The sequence below is a fragment of the Asterias amurensis genome, chromosome 4 (assembly GCF_032118995.1).
Source record: "Asterias amurensis chromosome 4, ASM3211899v1".
Taxonomy (NCBI): domain Eukaryota; kingdom Metazoa; phylum Echinodermata; class Asteroidea; order Forcipulatida; family Asteriidae; genus Asterias; species Asterias amurensis.
The window spans coordinates 2,762,868-2,778,063 of record NC_092651.1 but is presented as its reverse complement, the minus strand read 5'-3'; the positions used below and the strand labels follow the sequence as shown (position 1 = coordinate 2,778,063).

The 15,196-nt window shown below is 39.2% G+C and overlaps 1 protein-coding gene across 1 annotated transcript; it reads right to left on the bottom strand.

The window, feature by feature from the left end:
- Window positions 1-472: 472 nt before the first annotated feature.
- LOC139936070 (E3 ubiquitin-protein ligase TRIM33-like) lies at window positions 473-9,080 on the bottom strand. Its single transcript, XM_071930795.1, has 4 exons — window positions 8,790-9,080; window positions 6,025-7,287; window positions 3,888-4,525; window positions 473-522 (listed from the first exon to the last, which is right to left on the bottom strand). The coding sequence occupies exons 2-3, from the start codon at window positions 7,280-7,282 to the stop codon at window positions 3,912-3,914; spliced, it is 1,872 nt and encodes a 623-aa protein (XP_071786896.1). The 5' UTR covers window positions 7,283-7,287; window positions 8,790-9,080; the 3' UTR covers window positions 473-522; window positions 3,888-3,911.
- Window positions 9,081-15,196: the final 6,116 nt, after the last annotated feature.

The window sequence follows — 15,196 nt, the reverse complement described above, 5'->3', positions numbered from 1 at the left end:
CAATATGATTCAAATTTGCTTATTGTCACTGGGTGAGCTCATTGGCCAAGCAGTTAAGATCTACTCTAGAATGAGGAAGGTGGACCACCATCTCAACTGCCTCAGTATTTCATTATGATTCAAACTTGCTCCTTGTCACAGGGTGTGCTCATTGGCCTAGCAGTTAAGATCTACTCTAGAATGAGGAAGGTGGACTACCATCTCAACTGCCTCACTATTTTAATATGATTCAAACTTGCTTCTTGTCACTGGGTGAGCTGATTGGCCTAGCAGTTAAGATCTAGCAGTTAAGATCTATGTTTAAGAATATTTGTAAGCAATACTCTAAGCAGAAGAATGTTATTTGACAGTGGATTTGTCTGCAATCCTATTTCTTGACTCTCAGACACAACACATGGTTACTCTCATCTCATACCTGATTTTTCGGTCTAGTTCATGCTCAAGCAGTGACATCATCTGCTTCAGCGTTAGACTCCCACACTCCTCATCCTCAAGACACTGAGCTGGACTTGAGTTCTCCTTCTGTAAAGAACAAAGATGATGAGAAAGTGAAATCCAGTAGAATTCCAACCAATGATGATCCTTACACCATGTTCAGAATCTTATTCATGAGGACCATCTTCTGTCTGAGGTTCATTTTTCTCTCCACATGACTCTGGAAGCAGTGAGTATACAGCGCTTATCACACATCAATAAGAGGGTTAAACTACAATAAGATTATTCGTTATCCCAGCCAGGCTATTGCAGGCAGCGCTATATTGATACTTCTCATCACTAACCCGAGGAAGGGATGAGCTGCAAAACATCGCTGATTGGGTACATTTGAATTGGTTCACAGGGTAATTCCAGTTCAACGAGCTCAAATTTTAAATTTTAACTCAATCTGATAACAGTGTTTGCGCTAAATGCACAAGCTTTCTAAATCTGCCATTACTTTCTCTGTATAAAAAACATCTAAAAGTAAAATGTCCGATGGTGTTTGTACTTCAGAAAACAAATAAAAGTATGTAACCATTCAAATTCTTCAATTTCATTGTTTTACTTCAGAAAAGATTTGAGCTTCTTCAAGATCCATAAAGTAACTTCAACTATTCCTAAAAATTGTTAAAGCAAGGAATTATCTCTTAGCTCAGAGCAGTTCTTCTAGACAGTCAAAATGAGGGAGAAAGAAAATGAAATAAATCTTCACTTGAAAAAAATAACAATAGAGTGAGAATCATCTCCAGATTTATTAACAATGTCAACAGTTGAATATACTTTGCTTTAGAGATAGAGTAGCATTACTCCAAGCAACTTTTCATGAGCAATAATCCACTGCAATGTCTTTACTATACAGATCAAACTTACTCAAACTAAGTCAAACTAAACTACTTTTTGTATGCATTATCAACAGCGTTAACCAGTCTTGATTATCAAGCAAAATGTACTCCCAATATAGCTCAGAAAGCAAACTTTAAAAACACACCTGCAGTGGACACTATTGGTAATTACTCAAAATAATTATTGGCATAAAACCTTTCATGGTGACGAGTTATTTGTAGAGGTTGATGGTATAAAACATTGTGAGGAACGGCTCCCTCTTACATCTTAAGTCCCACAGTTTTTGAGAAAGAAGTAATTTTCCACAAATTTTATTTTGAGACCTCAGATTTAGAACTTGAGGTCTCGAAATAAACCATCTAAATGCACACAGCTTTTTGCGACAAGAGTTAATTTTCTTTCATTATTATCTCGCAACTTCGATGACCGATTGAGCTCAAATTTTCACAGGTTTGTTATGTTATGCATATGTTGAGATACACCAACTGTGAAGGCTAGTCTTCGACAATTACCAATAGTGTTCACTGCCTTTAAAGGAACACATTGCCTTGGACCGGTCGAGTTGGTCTATAAACACAAATTTGCCTCGAAATTGCATGGTTCTCCTTTTACCTCTTGACTAACACGGTCGGCCATTTATGGGAGTCGAACTTGGCTGACCGTGTTTGTTCACAGAGCAAAAGGAAAATCGCGCAATTTCGTGGCAAATTTGAGTGGATCATTGTATTCTACTTGTATAACATCTTTCTAACCATATGCATTTTATAACGAACGGTTGCAAATGTTTTTTATAGACCAACTCTCCGATCCAAGGCACATATTCCTTTAAAGCCATTGGACCCTTTCAGTACAGTGTTGTCCAAGTCCCACACTTTGTGTACCACGACTTCTTTAACAAATAACAAACCTGTGAAAATTTAGGCTCAATCGGTCATCGGAGTCGGGAGAAAACAACGGAAAAACCCCACCCTTGTTTCTGCGCGTTTCGCTGTGTCATGACATACGTTTCAAATAAATTCATAATTCTCGATAACGAGAATTTATATTGTTTTGCTGTTTTCTCAAAAAGGAAAGCATTTCATGGAATAATATTTCAAGAGAAGTCTTTCACCATTGCCTTCTGTAAACCCTGTAAGTTATTTGTAAATCTGTGAACTTTATTATTTTTTTCTGAACCGAACGGGTCCAATGGCTTTAACATAACAGCAAATCCAGGTAGTTGGAATTATCAGCAATAAAATTACTTCTAACAACTACAAAAACAGACTTGATTATGCAATGAAACTAAAGTTAACTTTGAACTTTTCAAAATTTAAAGTTATGAATTCTGAAAATGTAGCACCATAAAGGTTTACAAGGGGCTACGATGCATAAAGCAGCCACAACTAGGAAAACCGGGCAAGCCCCTTCTTGTTTTGATAAGTGCACTGGATTCTTTTACATGCGTTACACAACACATTGGACCAATGGCTTTACATGTACGTCCCATCCCAAGGACGAAGCAATGGTTAAGTGTCTTGCTTAAGGACACAAAAGTCATGACTGGGGGATTTGAACCAACACTCTGCTGATCACACACACCAGAGTTTGATTTCTTTGCTCTTAACCACTTGGCCAAGACACTTCTACAGAAAACGATCTTGATTATACAATGAAACTAAAGTTAACTCCTCTGTTATAGGTAAATACCAAACTCTTGTAATTGATGTGTAAAGTGTTTGTTTTTATATGACTTGATTTTAATGTACACCTGTTTCTGAAAGACACTGGACACATTTGGTAAATTATCAAAGACCAGTATTCTAACTTGGTGTATCCCAACACAAGCATAACATAAAAAACCTGTGCAAACTTGGGCTCTGTTGGTCACATAATTGCAATACAAAACAAATGGAATAAAAAAACACCCTCTTTGCACCAATTTGTGATCTTCTAGATCCGTAATAGACCTGATGCTTTTTTATTATTAAAGTGAAAAATTACCTCTTTCTTAAACAGCATTTTCTTTCAAGGGGAGCTGTTTCTAATAATGTTTTGTACTATCAACAGCTCTCCATTGCTCCTTACCAAGTGAGCTTTTTATATAAACAATTATTTTGAGGAGTTACCAATAGTGTACAGTACATGTATAAACACAGATCAAACTTTATTTGAAATACTTACTCAACTACTGTTATTATGAACTGACTACAGAGAAACAAACTTGGTTATCCAGTCAAAGTTACTCCAAATCAACTCAAATTATTTCCAGTGAGAGCCTCCATGTCCATTCACATGTCCAAATATTTGTGAGTGTTTTAAGAAAAGTTAATTAAAAATAAAGATAATTAAACACTACTAGAGTTCACTACGTTTAGGTTTGAATAAGACAATTGCGTGGATGTTTTACTGATGTTACGAATCAATTAAACTAAATGTGAGCTTCTAATTTAAACTGATTAAAATTATTGTTAGAATTAAGAAATAAATAACACACGTCTCTGTTCAATTCTAGATTGATTTATGGACACACTGTGGTCATTACATATCAATGTACATGTTGTACTTGTAGCAATTGTTTCTCTTACCAGTATCATCATAATCAGATAACATTACACCTTGTTATAAATCTGCACTGATTTACAGTCTGCCACTGCAAGCTGCTGACCATCTGATGTCAATGAGATTCCACATGGAAGGTACAGACGCTGAGCAATACAGCTGAGAAATCTACCCTGAGTGTCATACTGATGAATATGACCAGTGTTAAACCCATTCCACACTGCAATGTAGATAGCTGAGCTGTCACAGCATACACCATTACAGTCTCCAACTGGTTGACTACTGATCTTTGGATTGATGCTGAATAGTGTAGTACCATTGATTCCAACAATGTCTACCTGTTGTCTGTCCCCACCACTGACTACAAATCTGTCCTTGCTGTCAATGGCCAAGAACCAAGGTTGTGTCTGAACTGAAACAGTGCCAATGAGTAAACCATCACTGGATCTGTGTTTAGTTATAACTGACCTTCTCACATCCCCGACCATGATTGTATCCTTCATGACTGCTACACTGCGGAGGTATACTGATGTCTTGCCCACTTCACTATGAGGCACTGTGTTAAATTCAAACATCTTTTTGCCATTCCTATTGTACATCTTGACAGAGTTGGTCTTATCAACAATCACAAACCGATTCTTGAATGCAGCAACAACCCTTGGACCTGAAAAATAAGTGATTTAATGGATAGGACTCAATACAATGACAATTAATTCGCAAATTACTTCAATCTGTTTAATTTGATGATTGTGAAAAATGCAAAAGATACATTTGATTTATTAAATTTTGTCGCATATTAGAAAAGTCTGTATTACTTTGCTAATAACTCACAAAGCACCTACGTGCAATTTTCAAATACAGTAGGACAACAAACATGAATCTGTTCATACTAGCAAGGTGACTACTATCAAGAGAACTCTGGTTTTGAACATAGTCTTGTTAACTTTTATTTCCAGTCTTTACTTAAAATGAATTACCTTAATAACATTAATTGTTGTTATTGTAGCGGAATATGCATTGCGTGCTAGAGGGAATTTCCCTTTTGCTTGGCGCTGGTGCTTGGGCTGCGGTCCGTGCATCAGATAGCGTTGCGGGTACCTCGCGCGGGTATACAAGCGCGTCGCACGTGCTCACTCATGGCTTCTCTCCCTGCTGTTCATTTAGTGTAGCTGCTTCGATCTCTGCTGTTTCTGCTGCCGGCTGTGTTGCTGCTTGGTGGTGTTCTGTTTAGTTGTCCGGGAGCAAGTTATGGACCAAATTGTTGCATTGGAAGCGCTGCCGGACTAGGGTGAGTAGCTGCACCTCGTAAATCAGTCCCGATGTCCATTCATGATTAATAACCAAGTTCTAGTGATTCTATAGATTGTCTCTCATTTAACAACCAATCAGCCTTAGCACCTAATCAGGAACCCTTAGCAACGCCAGTAATGATTCAATAAACCAGCCCAATTCCGAATATTAATCAGTGTCAAGTGTGAACTAATTGGAGTCTTAGCCCTGTGTGTGGTGTGTGTGTGTGGGTGATTTATCTAGGCGCCTGGGGGTAGATTTCACCCGAAACGAGTCCGCCCCACTGGTCTCTGTGGTAACCGCTCATCCAGGGGCCGAAGTCCAGAGGTACCCTGCGAGATACCAAGGTGAATCCGCTACATTATTTATTCATTCATTTAGAAATAGAAATTTCTTTGTTGATGGTGTTGGATAGAAGAATATAAATATTCAGAGTGACAGTAGATAGAGTGGATTCAGTGATCGTGTAGAAAGTATGGATAACAGCACTACAGCCTGATTTAAAACAACATAAATTACCCTGGCAATACCTGGAGGAGTGAAAAAAAAAACCTGAGATATTGTAAATGTTTAAATTATAAATATAAAAAAATCATTTAAAACCTATGTGGGGGACAAATGCCAGCATGACAATGACCAAAGGGGCTTTGCAACCAAACAGGTCCCCCACTGCAGGGTTTTAAAGATTGACTCGAGTTGATCAATTTGATTAAACTTTTTCAGATTTGGTTTCAGTTTTGGACAGTAGTGACTTACTTTCACGAAATATTGTTCGACTGACAACTAATCAACTGCAGCTTTTATAACTGTTTGAACTGAGAGTTACAGCATAAATACACCTCTAACTAAAGACTTAAATTGTAAAGGACTTACGTTGTGGTAGTTTGATAGTTTTCTTCTGGTGTCCTGTAGTGTCGTAGATTACCACTCTGCTATTCCCAGAGTTTGCCACTGCCATCTCACCCCCAGGTAAAGAGGCGTCAATATCCCTAGCCCCATCGATTCCTTCATCATACTCCAAACAAAGCTCCCACCTTGGCTCCTTCATAAGCAGATTACCCAGGGAGATGTCACAAACCCCTGGAGTGAATCTCAGATCGGAAAGGGTTGGATCTATCTTGGGTTGATTTTGATCTCTGAGTTCCTTCAACTCTTGACTGATAGTAGAATAGACTGCAAGGAAGTCAGGAGCTAATGAATTCTTGCTGACATCTTTGGCGCTCTGCAATGATTGCTGTATTTGCTGCAAGTTCACACTTACTGCTTGCTGAAATTCCTCCAATTTCTTGTTCCGATCTTTATGGATGGTTTTTATTTCATTCATGATGCGACTCTCTAGAGCTGTTACCTCAGCCTTGATCTCATCAGCTCTGTTCTTCAAGTCTGCCATGGTTCTCTTAACTGCAATGTTTAGGTTGTCTTTCATTGTTGAGGCAGTTGCTTGAGATTGTTCAAGCTTCTTCATGGTTTCTTCAAGGGGAGTAAAGAGTTGAGCCAATGACTGTTTGTATGTGGATGATGCTTGGTTGCAGTCAATATACTCATGTTGTGGTTTACAGTGATCTATGACAGTACAAACTTGGCAAATCATCACATCACATGTTGTACAGTAGAACCACATCACTTCACCTTCATGAGTTTGGCATTCCGGATGGCGTTTTGGTTTTCTTTCTTTGCTTGCAATCTTCCCATCATTAATGTCTTTCAAAGTGTTTACTCTGTGGCTTTTCTGGTGCACTTTGTAGCAGTTTGCACAAAAGATCGCTGGGCAGTCAAAACAGAAATGAGTTGCCTCATTTTTGTCCTTACATAATTTACAAACCCACCGGTTGTCTTCAGATAAGCTGACCTGCTCCAGTTGATCTGCAAGACCAGTTATGTTGAAGTTAGTTTTGAGAGCCTGCACATCTTTCTGATGAAGTTGTGTCTTTTTTCGACACACAGGACAAATAAGCATCGTAGCATCTTCGTAGTTGGTAGACTGGTATGTCTGCAAACAGATTTTACAGAAGCTGTGCAGACAGTCCAGTATTTTAGGGTCCTTGTATGGATCAAAACAAATACCGCACTTTAGATGATTCTGGACAATTTTCTCAATAGCTGAAACCTTTGGTGGGATTGACGAAGCCATTTTATCTGAAAACAGGGACAAAGGAGCAAAACATTACTTTTAAATAAGATCAAGCATTAAATTTATTAGAACCGCTTTCAGTACACGTCTTTAAACTAACAGATAATGGCACAAATAAAACACTGGAAGATAGGACTGGAAGATAGGACAAGAAAAGTACTTCACCATTCACCAATGTGTGATAACCAATGTATACTCGGTGCTTTCCTTGGAGTGATGCAGAAACAAATCCCAAGCAACCTACTCAGGTTGGATTCAAACCCATGACCCACAGCATCCTAGAGCTGATAACTACTACTAGCCCACTGAGCATCCCAGCACAGAGTGATGAGAATCCTGTAATTAATGCCTAATTAATGCTGATCACACATCAGTGTTTGGTCAAGCCCATCGACCTAATGAAACACCAATCAATTTGAAATTATAACATTGTTTTGGGTAGTTGTCCAAACTCTTATATTTTGTGTACATTTGTGTCAAGAAAAAAAAAGTACACATGTTTAAGATATTATCAAAAAAGAACATCATTTGACCAAAGGTAAATATGAAATGTCCAGAGAATGTTAAAACATTAAATTTACATTAATTTTGTTTATGCCAGTCTATCCTACAAAACATTTTTTTCTAAAACTCAAACCAATGATTATACAAGACACTCAGACACCCTTCTGACTAACACCATGACATGAGGCAAATGTAAACTGACGATCAGGTTGAGTTTCTAAATTCAAACCAAGGAGTCTACAAGACACCCAGACACCCCTCTGACTAACACCATGACATGAGGCAAATGTAAACTGACGATCAGGTTGAGTTTCTAAATTCAAACCAAGGAGTCTACAAGACACCCAGACACCCCTCTGACTAACACCATGACATGAGGCACATGTAAACTGAAGATGAGATTGAGTTTCTAAATTCAAACCAGAGAGTCTACAAGACACCCAGACACCCCTCTGACTAACACCGTGACATGAGGCACATGTAAACTGAAGATGAGGTTGAGTTTCTTAATTCAAACCAGAGTCTACAAGACACCCAGACACCCCTCTGACTAACACCATGACATGAGGCACATGTAAACTGAAGATGAGGTTGAGTTTATAAATTCAAATCAAGGAGCCTACAAGACACCAAGACACCCCTCTGACTAACACCGTGACATGAGGCACATGTAAACTGAAGATGAGGTTGAGTTTCTAAATTCAAACCAGAGAGTCTACAAGACACCAAGACACCCCTCTGACTAACACCATGACATGAGGTACATGAATATAAACTGAAGATGAGATTGAGTTTCGAAATTCAAACCAGAGAGTCTACATGACACCCATGACACCTCTGATTTACACAAAAACATTGCCTGTGAATTAATCATTTTTTAACGAAGCTGAGTACATTGTTAAAGGCTAATTCCTGAAATAAATAAATAGTTACATGTACGTAGGCCTATCAAAGCCCAGAGTTTTGAGCAAAGGTTTAATTTTGTTTAATGATTTGTACTCACCTTGTCGCTGTGTACTGTAAACACTGTCAAATATCGTTGATCACAGCTATGCGTACTACTGAGGTCTTCTCACAAACAATGTTCTAAGCAAAAATGGCGCTGGCGACAAATTGTTTTACCTTTGGAATCACGTAGAGTAGCGTAGCAGATATTTACAAAAGGTCCCTAGAGTTGGATATCTGGTACAGCGGAGTACAGCAAATAAAGAAGTGGACTTTCAACTCGGTACATCCGCAAAGTTTAAAGGCACTGGACACTATTGGTAATTACTCAAAATAATTGGTAGCATAAAAACTTACTTGGTAACAACCAATGGTGAGCTGTTGATAGTATAAAACATTGTGAGAAACGGCTCCCTCTGAAAAAACGTAGTGTTCAAGAAAGAAGTAACTTTCCACGAATGATTTTGAGACCTCAGATTTAGAATTCAAGGTCTCGAAATCAACCATCTCAATGCACACAAGTCCGTGTGACAAGGGTGTTTTTTCTTTTATTATTATCTTGCAACTTCGACAATTAATTGAGCTTAAATTTCCACAGGTTTGTTTTTGTATGCATATCTTGAGATACACAAAGTGAGAAGATTGGTCTTTGACAATTACCAATAGTGTCCGGTGTCTTTAAAAGACTTGAAGCAAAACCTATTGTGGTGTGTTTGTACATGTACATGAACTTATGTACCCTTGCTGTTTGCCTGCGCTGCGCAACAACATTTGTTATCTATCACATGTATATATAGGTGTAATGCAAATATTAAAGTAAGACAGCTAACACATGTACATTGTCTGGTCACGTATTTGATGTTATGTTTCATCATAACTTGTTGTTTTCTAAAATTTCTTAAATGAACAGTGGAAAGTAAAATTCCCTTTGATATGTTTTACAGAGATAGAGGCAAGAATATGTGTAGACACACTTAAAGACACTGGACACTGTTGGTTATTACTCAAAATAATTATTAGCACAAACTTACATGTACTTGGTTATGAGCAAAGAGAGCTGATGATAGTATAAGCCTTGTGAGAAACGGCTCCCTGTGAAGTAACATAGTTTTGGAGAAAGAAGTTAGCTCTCACTAAAACATTTGAATTGATTTTGAGACCAAGCATCTGAACAGAAAGCACACAACTTGTGCGACAAGTGTGTTATTTCCTTCAATTATTCTCTTGCAACTTTGACGACCCATTGAGTTTAATTCTTAACAGGTTTAACATTTTATGCTGAGTTGAGATACACCAAGTGAGAAGACTGGTCTTTGACATTACCAAAGGTTTACAGTGCCTTTAAATGAACAGTGGAAACTGAAATTCCCTTTAATATGTTTAAAAGAGGTAAAGGCAAGAATTTGTCAGGATACACTTCTCCAGAGTGAACCAATTTATCACTACATCAAATGTCAGATTCATTTGTATGGCACTTACCATTCAATGTGCAAACATGAAGAGGAGCTTTCTTGTTCCTTTACTTTTACTTTAGTTCCTTCCGGCATAAAGTCTTTGAAACAAATCAAAAAGAATAATAAATCAACGTTGAATTGATTGAAAGGAGTTGTGATTAAAACACTGTACATGTTGGTCTTACTATAATGTTACTGAAAAGAAAGAGATGTTTGGTAAGTTTAATTAACTTCTTTGGAAAGAAATTGAAGTGTAATCTTCCAAGTTTCAAGACTGATGAAGAAGGTAATGAACACAAATCCTAAAAAGAGGACAAATTGGAGCTGGAACCAATGAACTCCAGCCAGTGTGGCAAAGGTTGTGGAAATTATGTTCTTTTAATTTACAACGTTTACTTAATTATATTAAGTTTCTAACATGTACATTTACAATATACAGTGAACATCAGTTCTTTCATTTCATTCGTTTAGACGAACAAAAACAAAGTGACTATAGAGCGGTAATTGAACCAATGACCTCTTCAAAAACGCAATGACCTCTGCAAAAATGCAACACCCTCTACCAACTGAGCTACACATGTAGGTGGTGGTCTCCCTATTAGAGCGGCAGCCCAGAGCACTTTGGTTAAAGGAACGAGGTAACCAATATTTGACTACGGGAACTTTTAGTGGATAACCTGACATAATCAGATATGGAGGTCTGCCGGGGACCCCCCGCTGCATGTGGCGCATGGACCCCCAACACAGAGGCAAAATAATGGGCTGAATCAAACATTCTAGGTACCACATGAAACCAAGTGGAAATGGTCATTACCATGATACTAAGTAAACAAAATCAACCGCCAGACAAATTTTCTGCTGCATTAGGCCTGCCAGACACCCCCTTCCCCAAATATTTAGTGTACAAACCTATGGGTTGAAATTAACTAGTTGTCAAATTACCTCCGATTTACATGAAACTTTGTCTAACTGTTCCACTATGGCTAAAATGAACACAAACCAAAAATTAAATCCATACTCCATATCGTTTCCGAGATACAGCCTCTTAAAAAATGCTAAAATCTCCCCCTTTTGGCGCTCCGCCCCCGAACGACATCGCGCGTCGTGGTGGTATTCTTTTCACACGTTAAGAGCCCGTAATTTAATAACGGCATCAGCTGTGTGGCTAAAAATTGTATGCTATTTAAGTTGTGGCCATTGATTCATAATTTGGCTGCACTGGGCCTGACAGACACCCCCACCCCCGGGGTAAACATCAAAGGAACCACCTGAATTTAAGATGAAATGACCAATAACAATATTCTTAATACAAGTATCAACTGCCAGACAACAGTTTTGCTGCATTGGGCCCGACAGACACCTCCCCTCCCCCGGGGTAAACATCAAAGGAACCACCTGAATTTAAGATGAAATGACCAATAACAATATTCTTAATACAAGTATCAACTCCCAGACAACAGTTTTGCTGCATTGGGCCCGACAGACACCTCCCCTCCCCCGGGGTAAACATCAAAGGAACCACCTGAATTTAAGTTGAAATGACCAATAACAATATTCTTAATACCATTATCGACTGCCAGACAACAGTTTTGCTGCATTGGGCCCGGCAGACAACCCCACTCCCCCGGGTTTTACGCATCAGAGGAACCACCTGAAACCAAGTTGAAATGACCAATAACAATATTCTTAATACCAGTATCAATCACCAGACGAAAGTTTTGCTGCATTGGGCCCGGCAGACACCTTCCCTCCCCGGGTTAACATCAGAGAAACCACTTCAAACCAAGTTGAAATGACCAATTTACACTATTCTTAATACAAGTATCATAACAACACGCCAGACAAAAAAATTGGTGCATTGGGCACGCCAGACACCCCCACCCCCTTGGTTTAAGATAATTGTTATTGGTAATTTCAACTTGGTTTTAGGTCGTTCCTTCGAAGTTTAACCTCAGTGTTTGGGAGGTGTCTGCCGGGCCCAATGAAGAAACATATGTCTGGCGGTTGATACTTCCGTTTGTATTAAGAATATTGTTATTGGTTATTTCAACTTGGTTTTAGGCGGTTCTTCTAAAACCAGAGGGAGTGGGGTTGTCTGCCGGGACCAATGCAGCAAAACTTTCGTCTGGCAGTTGATACTTGTATTAAGAATATTGTTATTGGCCATTTCAACTTGGTTTCAGGTGGTTCCTTTGGTGTTTAACCCCGGGGGGGGGGGGGGGGGGGGGGGAGTTGTCTGCCAGGCCCAATGCAGCCGAACTTTTGTCTGGCAGTTGATACTAAAGAATATTGTTATTGATCATTTCAACTTGGTTTCAGGGGGTTCCTCTGATGTTTAACCCAGGGGGAGGGAGTTGTCTGCCGGGCCCAATGCAGCAAAACTTTCGTCTGGCAGTTGATACTTGTATTAAGAATAATATTGTATTGGTCACATTTCAACTTGGTTTCAGTGGTTCCTCAGATGTTTAACCCGGGGGAAGGGAGGTGTCTGCAGGGCCCAATGCAGCAAAACTTTCGTCTGGTGATTGATACTGGACGTCAAAGAATAGTGTGGTTGGTCATTACTTGGTTTCAGGTGATTCCTTTGATGTTTAACCTGGGTAAGGGAGGTGTCTGCCGCGCAAAACATTTGTCCGGCACCTGATATTGTCTTGTGTTAAGAATAGGCCTATTGGTAATTTCAACTTGGTTTTAGGTTGTTCCTCCGATGTTGAACCCCGGGGGTGGGGTGTCTGGTAGGCCCAATGCAGCCAAATTATGAATCAAGGGCCACAACTTAAAAAGTATACACCTTTCAGCCGCACAGCTGGTGTCGTTATTAAATTACGGGCTTAACGTTTGAAAGAATACCACCACGACTCGCGGTGTCGGCCGGGGGGGGGGGGGGGGGAGCTCCAAAAGGGGGAGATTTTAGTATATTGTAAGAGGCTGTATCTCAGAAACGACATGGAGTATGGATTTAATTTTTGGTTTGTGTTCATTTTAGCCATAGTGGAACAGTTAAACAAAGTTTCATGTAAATCTAAGGTAATTTGACAACTGGTTATTTTCAACCCATAGGTTTGTACACTAAATATTTGGGGAAGGGGGTGTCTGGCAGGCCTAATGCAGCAGAAAATTTGTCTGGCGGTTGATTTTGTTTACTTAGTATCATGGTAATGACCATTTCCACTTGGTTTCATGTGGTACCTAGAATGTTTGATTCAGCCCATTATTTTGCCTCTTTGTTGGGGGTCCATGCGCCACATGCAGCGGGGGGTCCCCGGCAGACCTCCATATCTGATTATGTCAGGTTATCCACTAAAAGTTCCCGTAGTCAAATATTGGTACCTCGTTCCTTTAACCAAAGTGCTCTGGGCTGCCGGTCTATATTCTGTTAACATCCTTTGCTTGTGGGTGACAGTCATAAGCCATACAACCTTTAACTGCCGTATAGCCAATGGATTACACACAAGTTTGTGATACAACCAGGAAGCAGCAATGGGGGGGGGGGGGGATTTTATTCTTCAAACATTTCAGGTTTTATCAAGGTTTTTTTCAGCACCTTTTATATGGGTGCCTCACAGTGCTTATTACCTTGTAAGACAGGCATGTTAAGTTGTTGAACTATTACACCTATGTGATGTACCATAGAGCAAGCTGGGCCTTGCTCTATAGATGTTTATAGCATCCCATATAACCTGCAATACACCATGCCTGATACACTGGGGCAAGTCTCTCAATGTTTTGAACTTTGTGGGAAAAACTGAGTGTCAAAATGGACAATGTGAGTTTCTAATGCCCCCCAAAACCAAATAATTGAATGCAACAAGAATGAAAAAGGAACCCTGGAGCTTGCTTGAGTGTGTAAAACTCTTGCTAAATTAAATGGATTATGATGAAACTATTTATAAAATTTGAAATCAGGCAAAGAAATACTGAAAACAAGAGAAACATTAAGACCAGTATTCCAAAGAGTACACGTAGGCGCTACTTTTATCTAATGTACACAATAATCACTGGATGCAATAACATGTACAGTAGCTGAGAACAGACCTAAATGTAAAAGTACTTCAAACTCAAGTTTTGTATTTAAAGTCCACAATTGTTCATTACTAACAGCTATATTGTAACAAACTTATAATCTTGATAACTGATCATTATAAATGGTTGTTTCCAAGTCTGGGACTGTTCTCAAGCGATTAAATTGCAGCCCTTGGCAGCCTTTAGAAAGATTTGTTAAAACAATTCACATGAGCCTAAAACTATGCCCCTTAGCGATTATACCTCTTTGTGTTTTCAACATTTTAAACGAGTTTGGAAAAACCCTCAAAAATGAAATTCCATTATAGGGCCTAACCTTTTGATTTCATTTTGTGTGTGAACCCAATTAGTTTGTTTGTCACGCTTAAATGTGGTTGGTCAGAACAAAACTTGCCTAAATTCACAGATTTATGAAAAACTTCCACGGTCTAATCATGACGGTACATGTAGAATAAAAAACATCCCTTGAAATAGTACTGTCTGAAATGTCATATTTGATGAGTAATAAATAAAACTATTTTCATGTTTTGAGTTAATAACTCAGTGGGCGTTTTATTCAGTTTTGTTTAAATAATCATTTTACCACTATTTTCTCATGTCAAAGATGGCCGATCGATGCCAAACTTCTACAGGTGTGTCATCAGTTTATGTTCATGGTGGATCACATACTTACACTGCCAGCAACTGTTTAAGTTCCTTAGCAAAAAAGAATCTGTAATGTTCCTTTAATGACTGCATTTGATTACCTTCCCTGGGTCGACCCCGATCTGCCCCCCGGTACATTCAAATAGCTTTGACGTCATTCAAGGGGTTCACCTGGGTCAGCCCCAAGTGCCCTGCTTGTGGATAGGTCACTCTGGGCTGGCCCAAGGTGCATGGACGTCACCACGAGAGGGTGAGTGATCGTTTGATTTTCTATTGTCAGGAGCTCACCCGAGTGAGCACCGCGGGTCGAGCTCTTGTCAGGAGCTCACCCGAGTGAGCACCT

What these genes read in the sequence shown, in the direction of transcription:
- LOC139936070 (XM_071930795.1), bottom strand. Translation starts at nt 7,282, where the DNA reads ATGGCTTCGTCAATCCCACCAAAGGTTTCAGCTATTGAGAAAATTGTC. An exon ending in AACTATCAAACTACCACAAC is followed by an intron (nt 4,526 to 6,024) that starts GTAAGTCCTTTA and finishes CTTATTTTTCAG; the next exon opens with GTCCAAGGGTTGTTGCTGCA.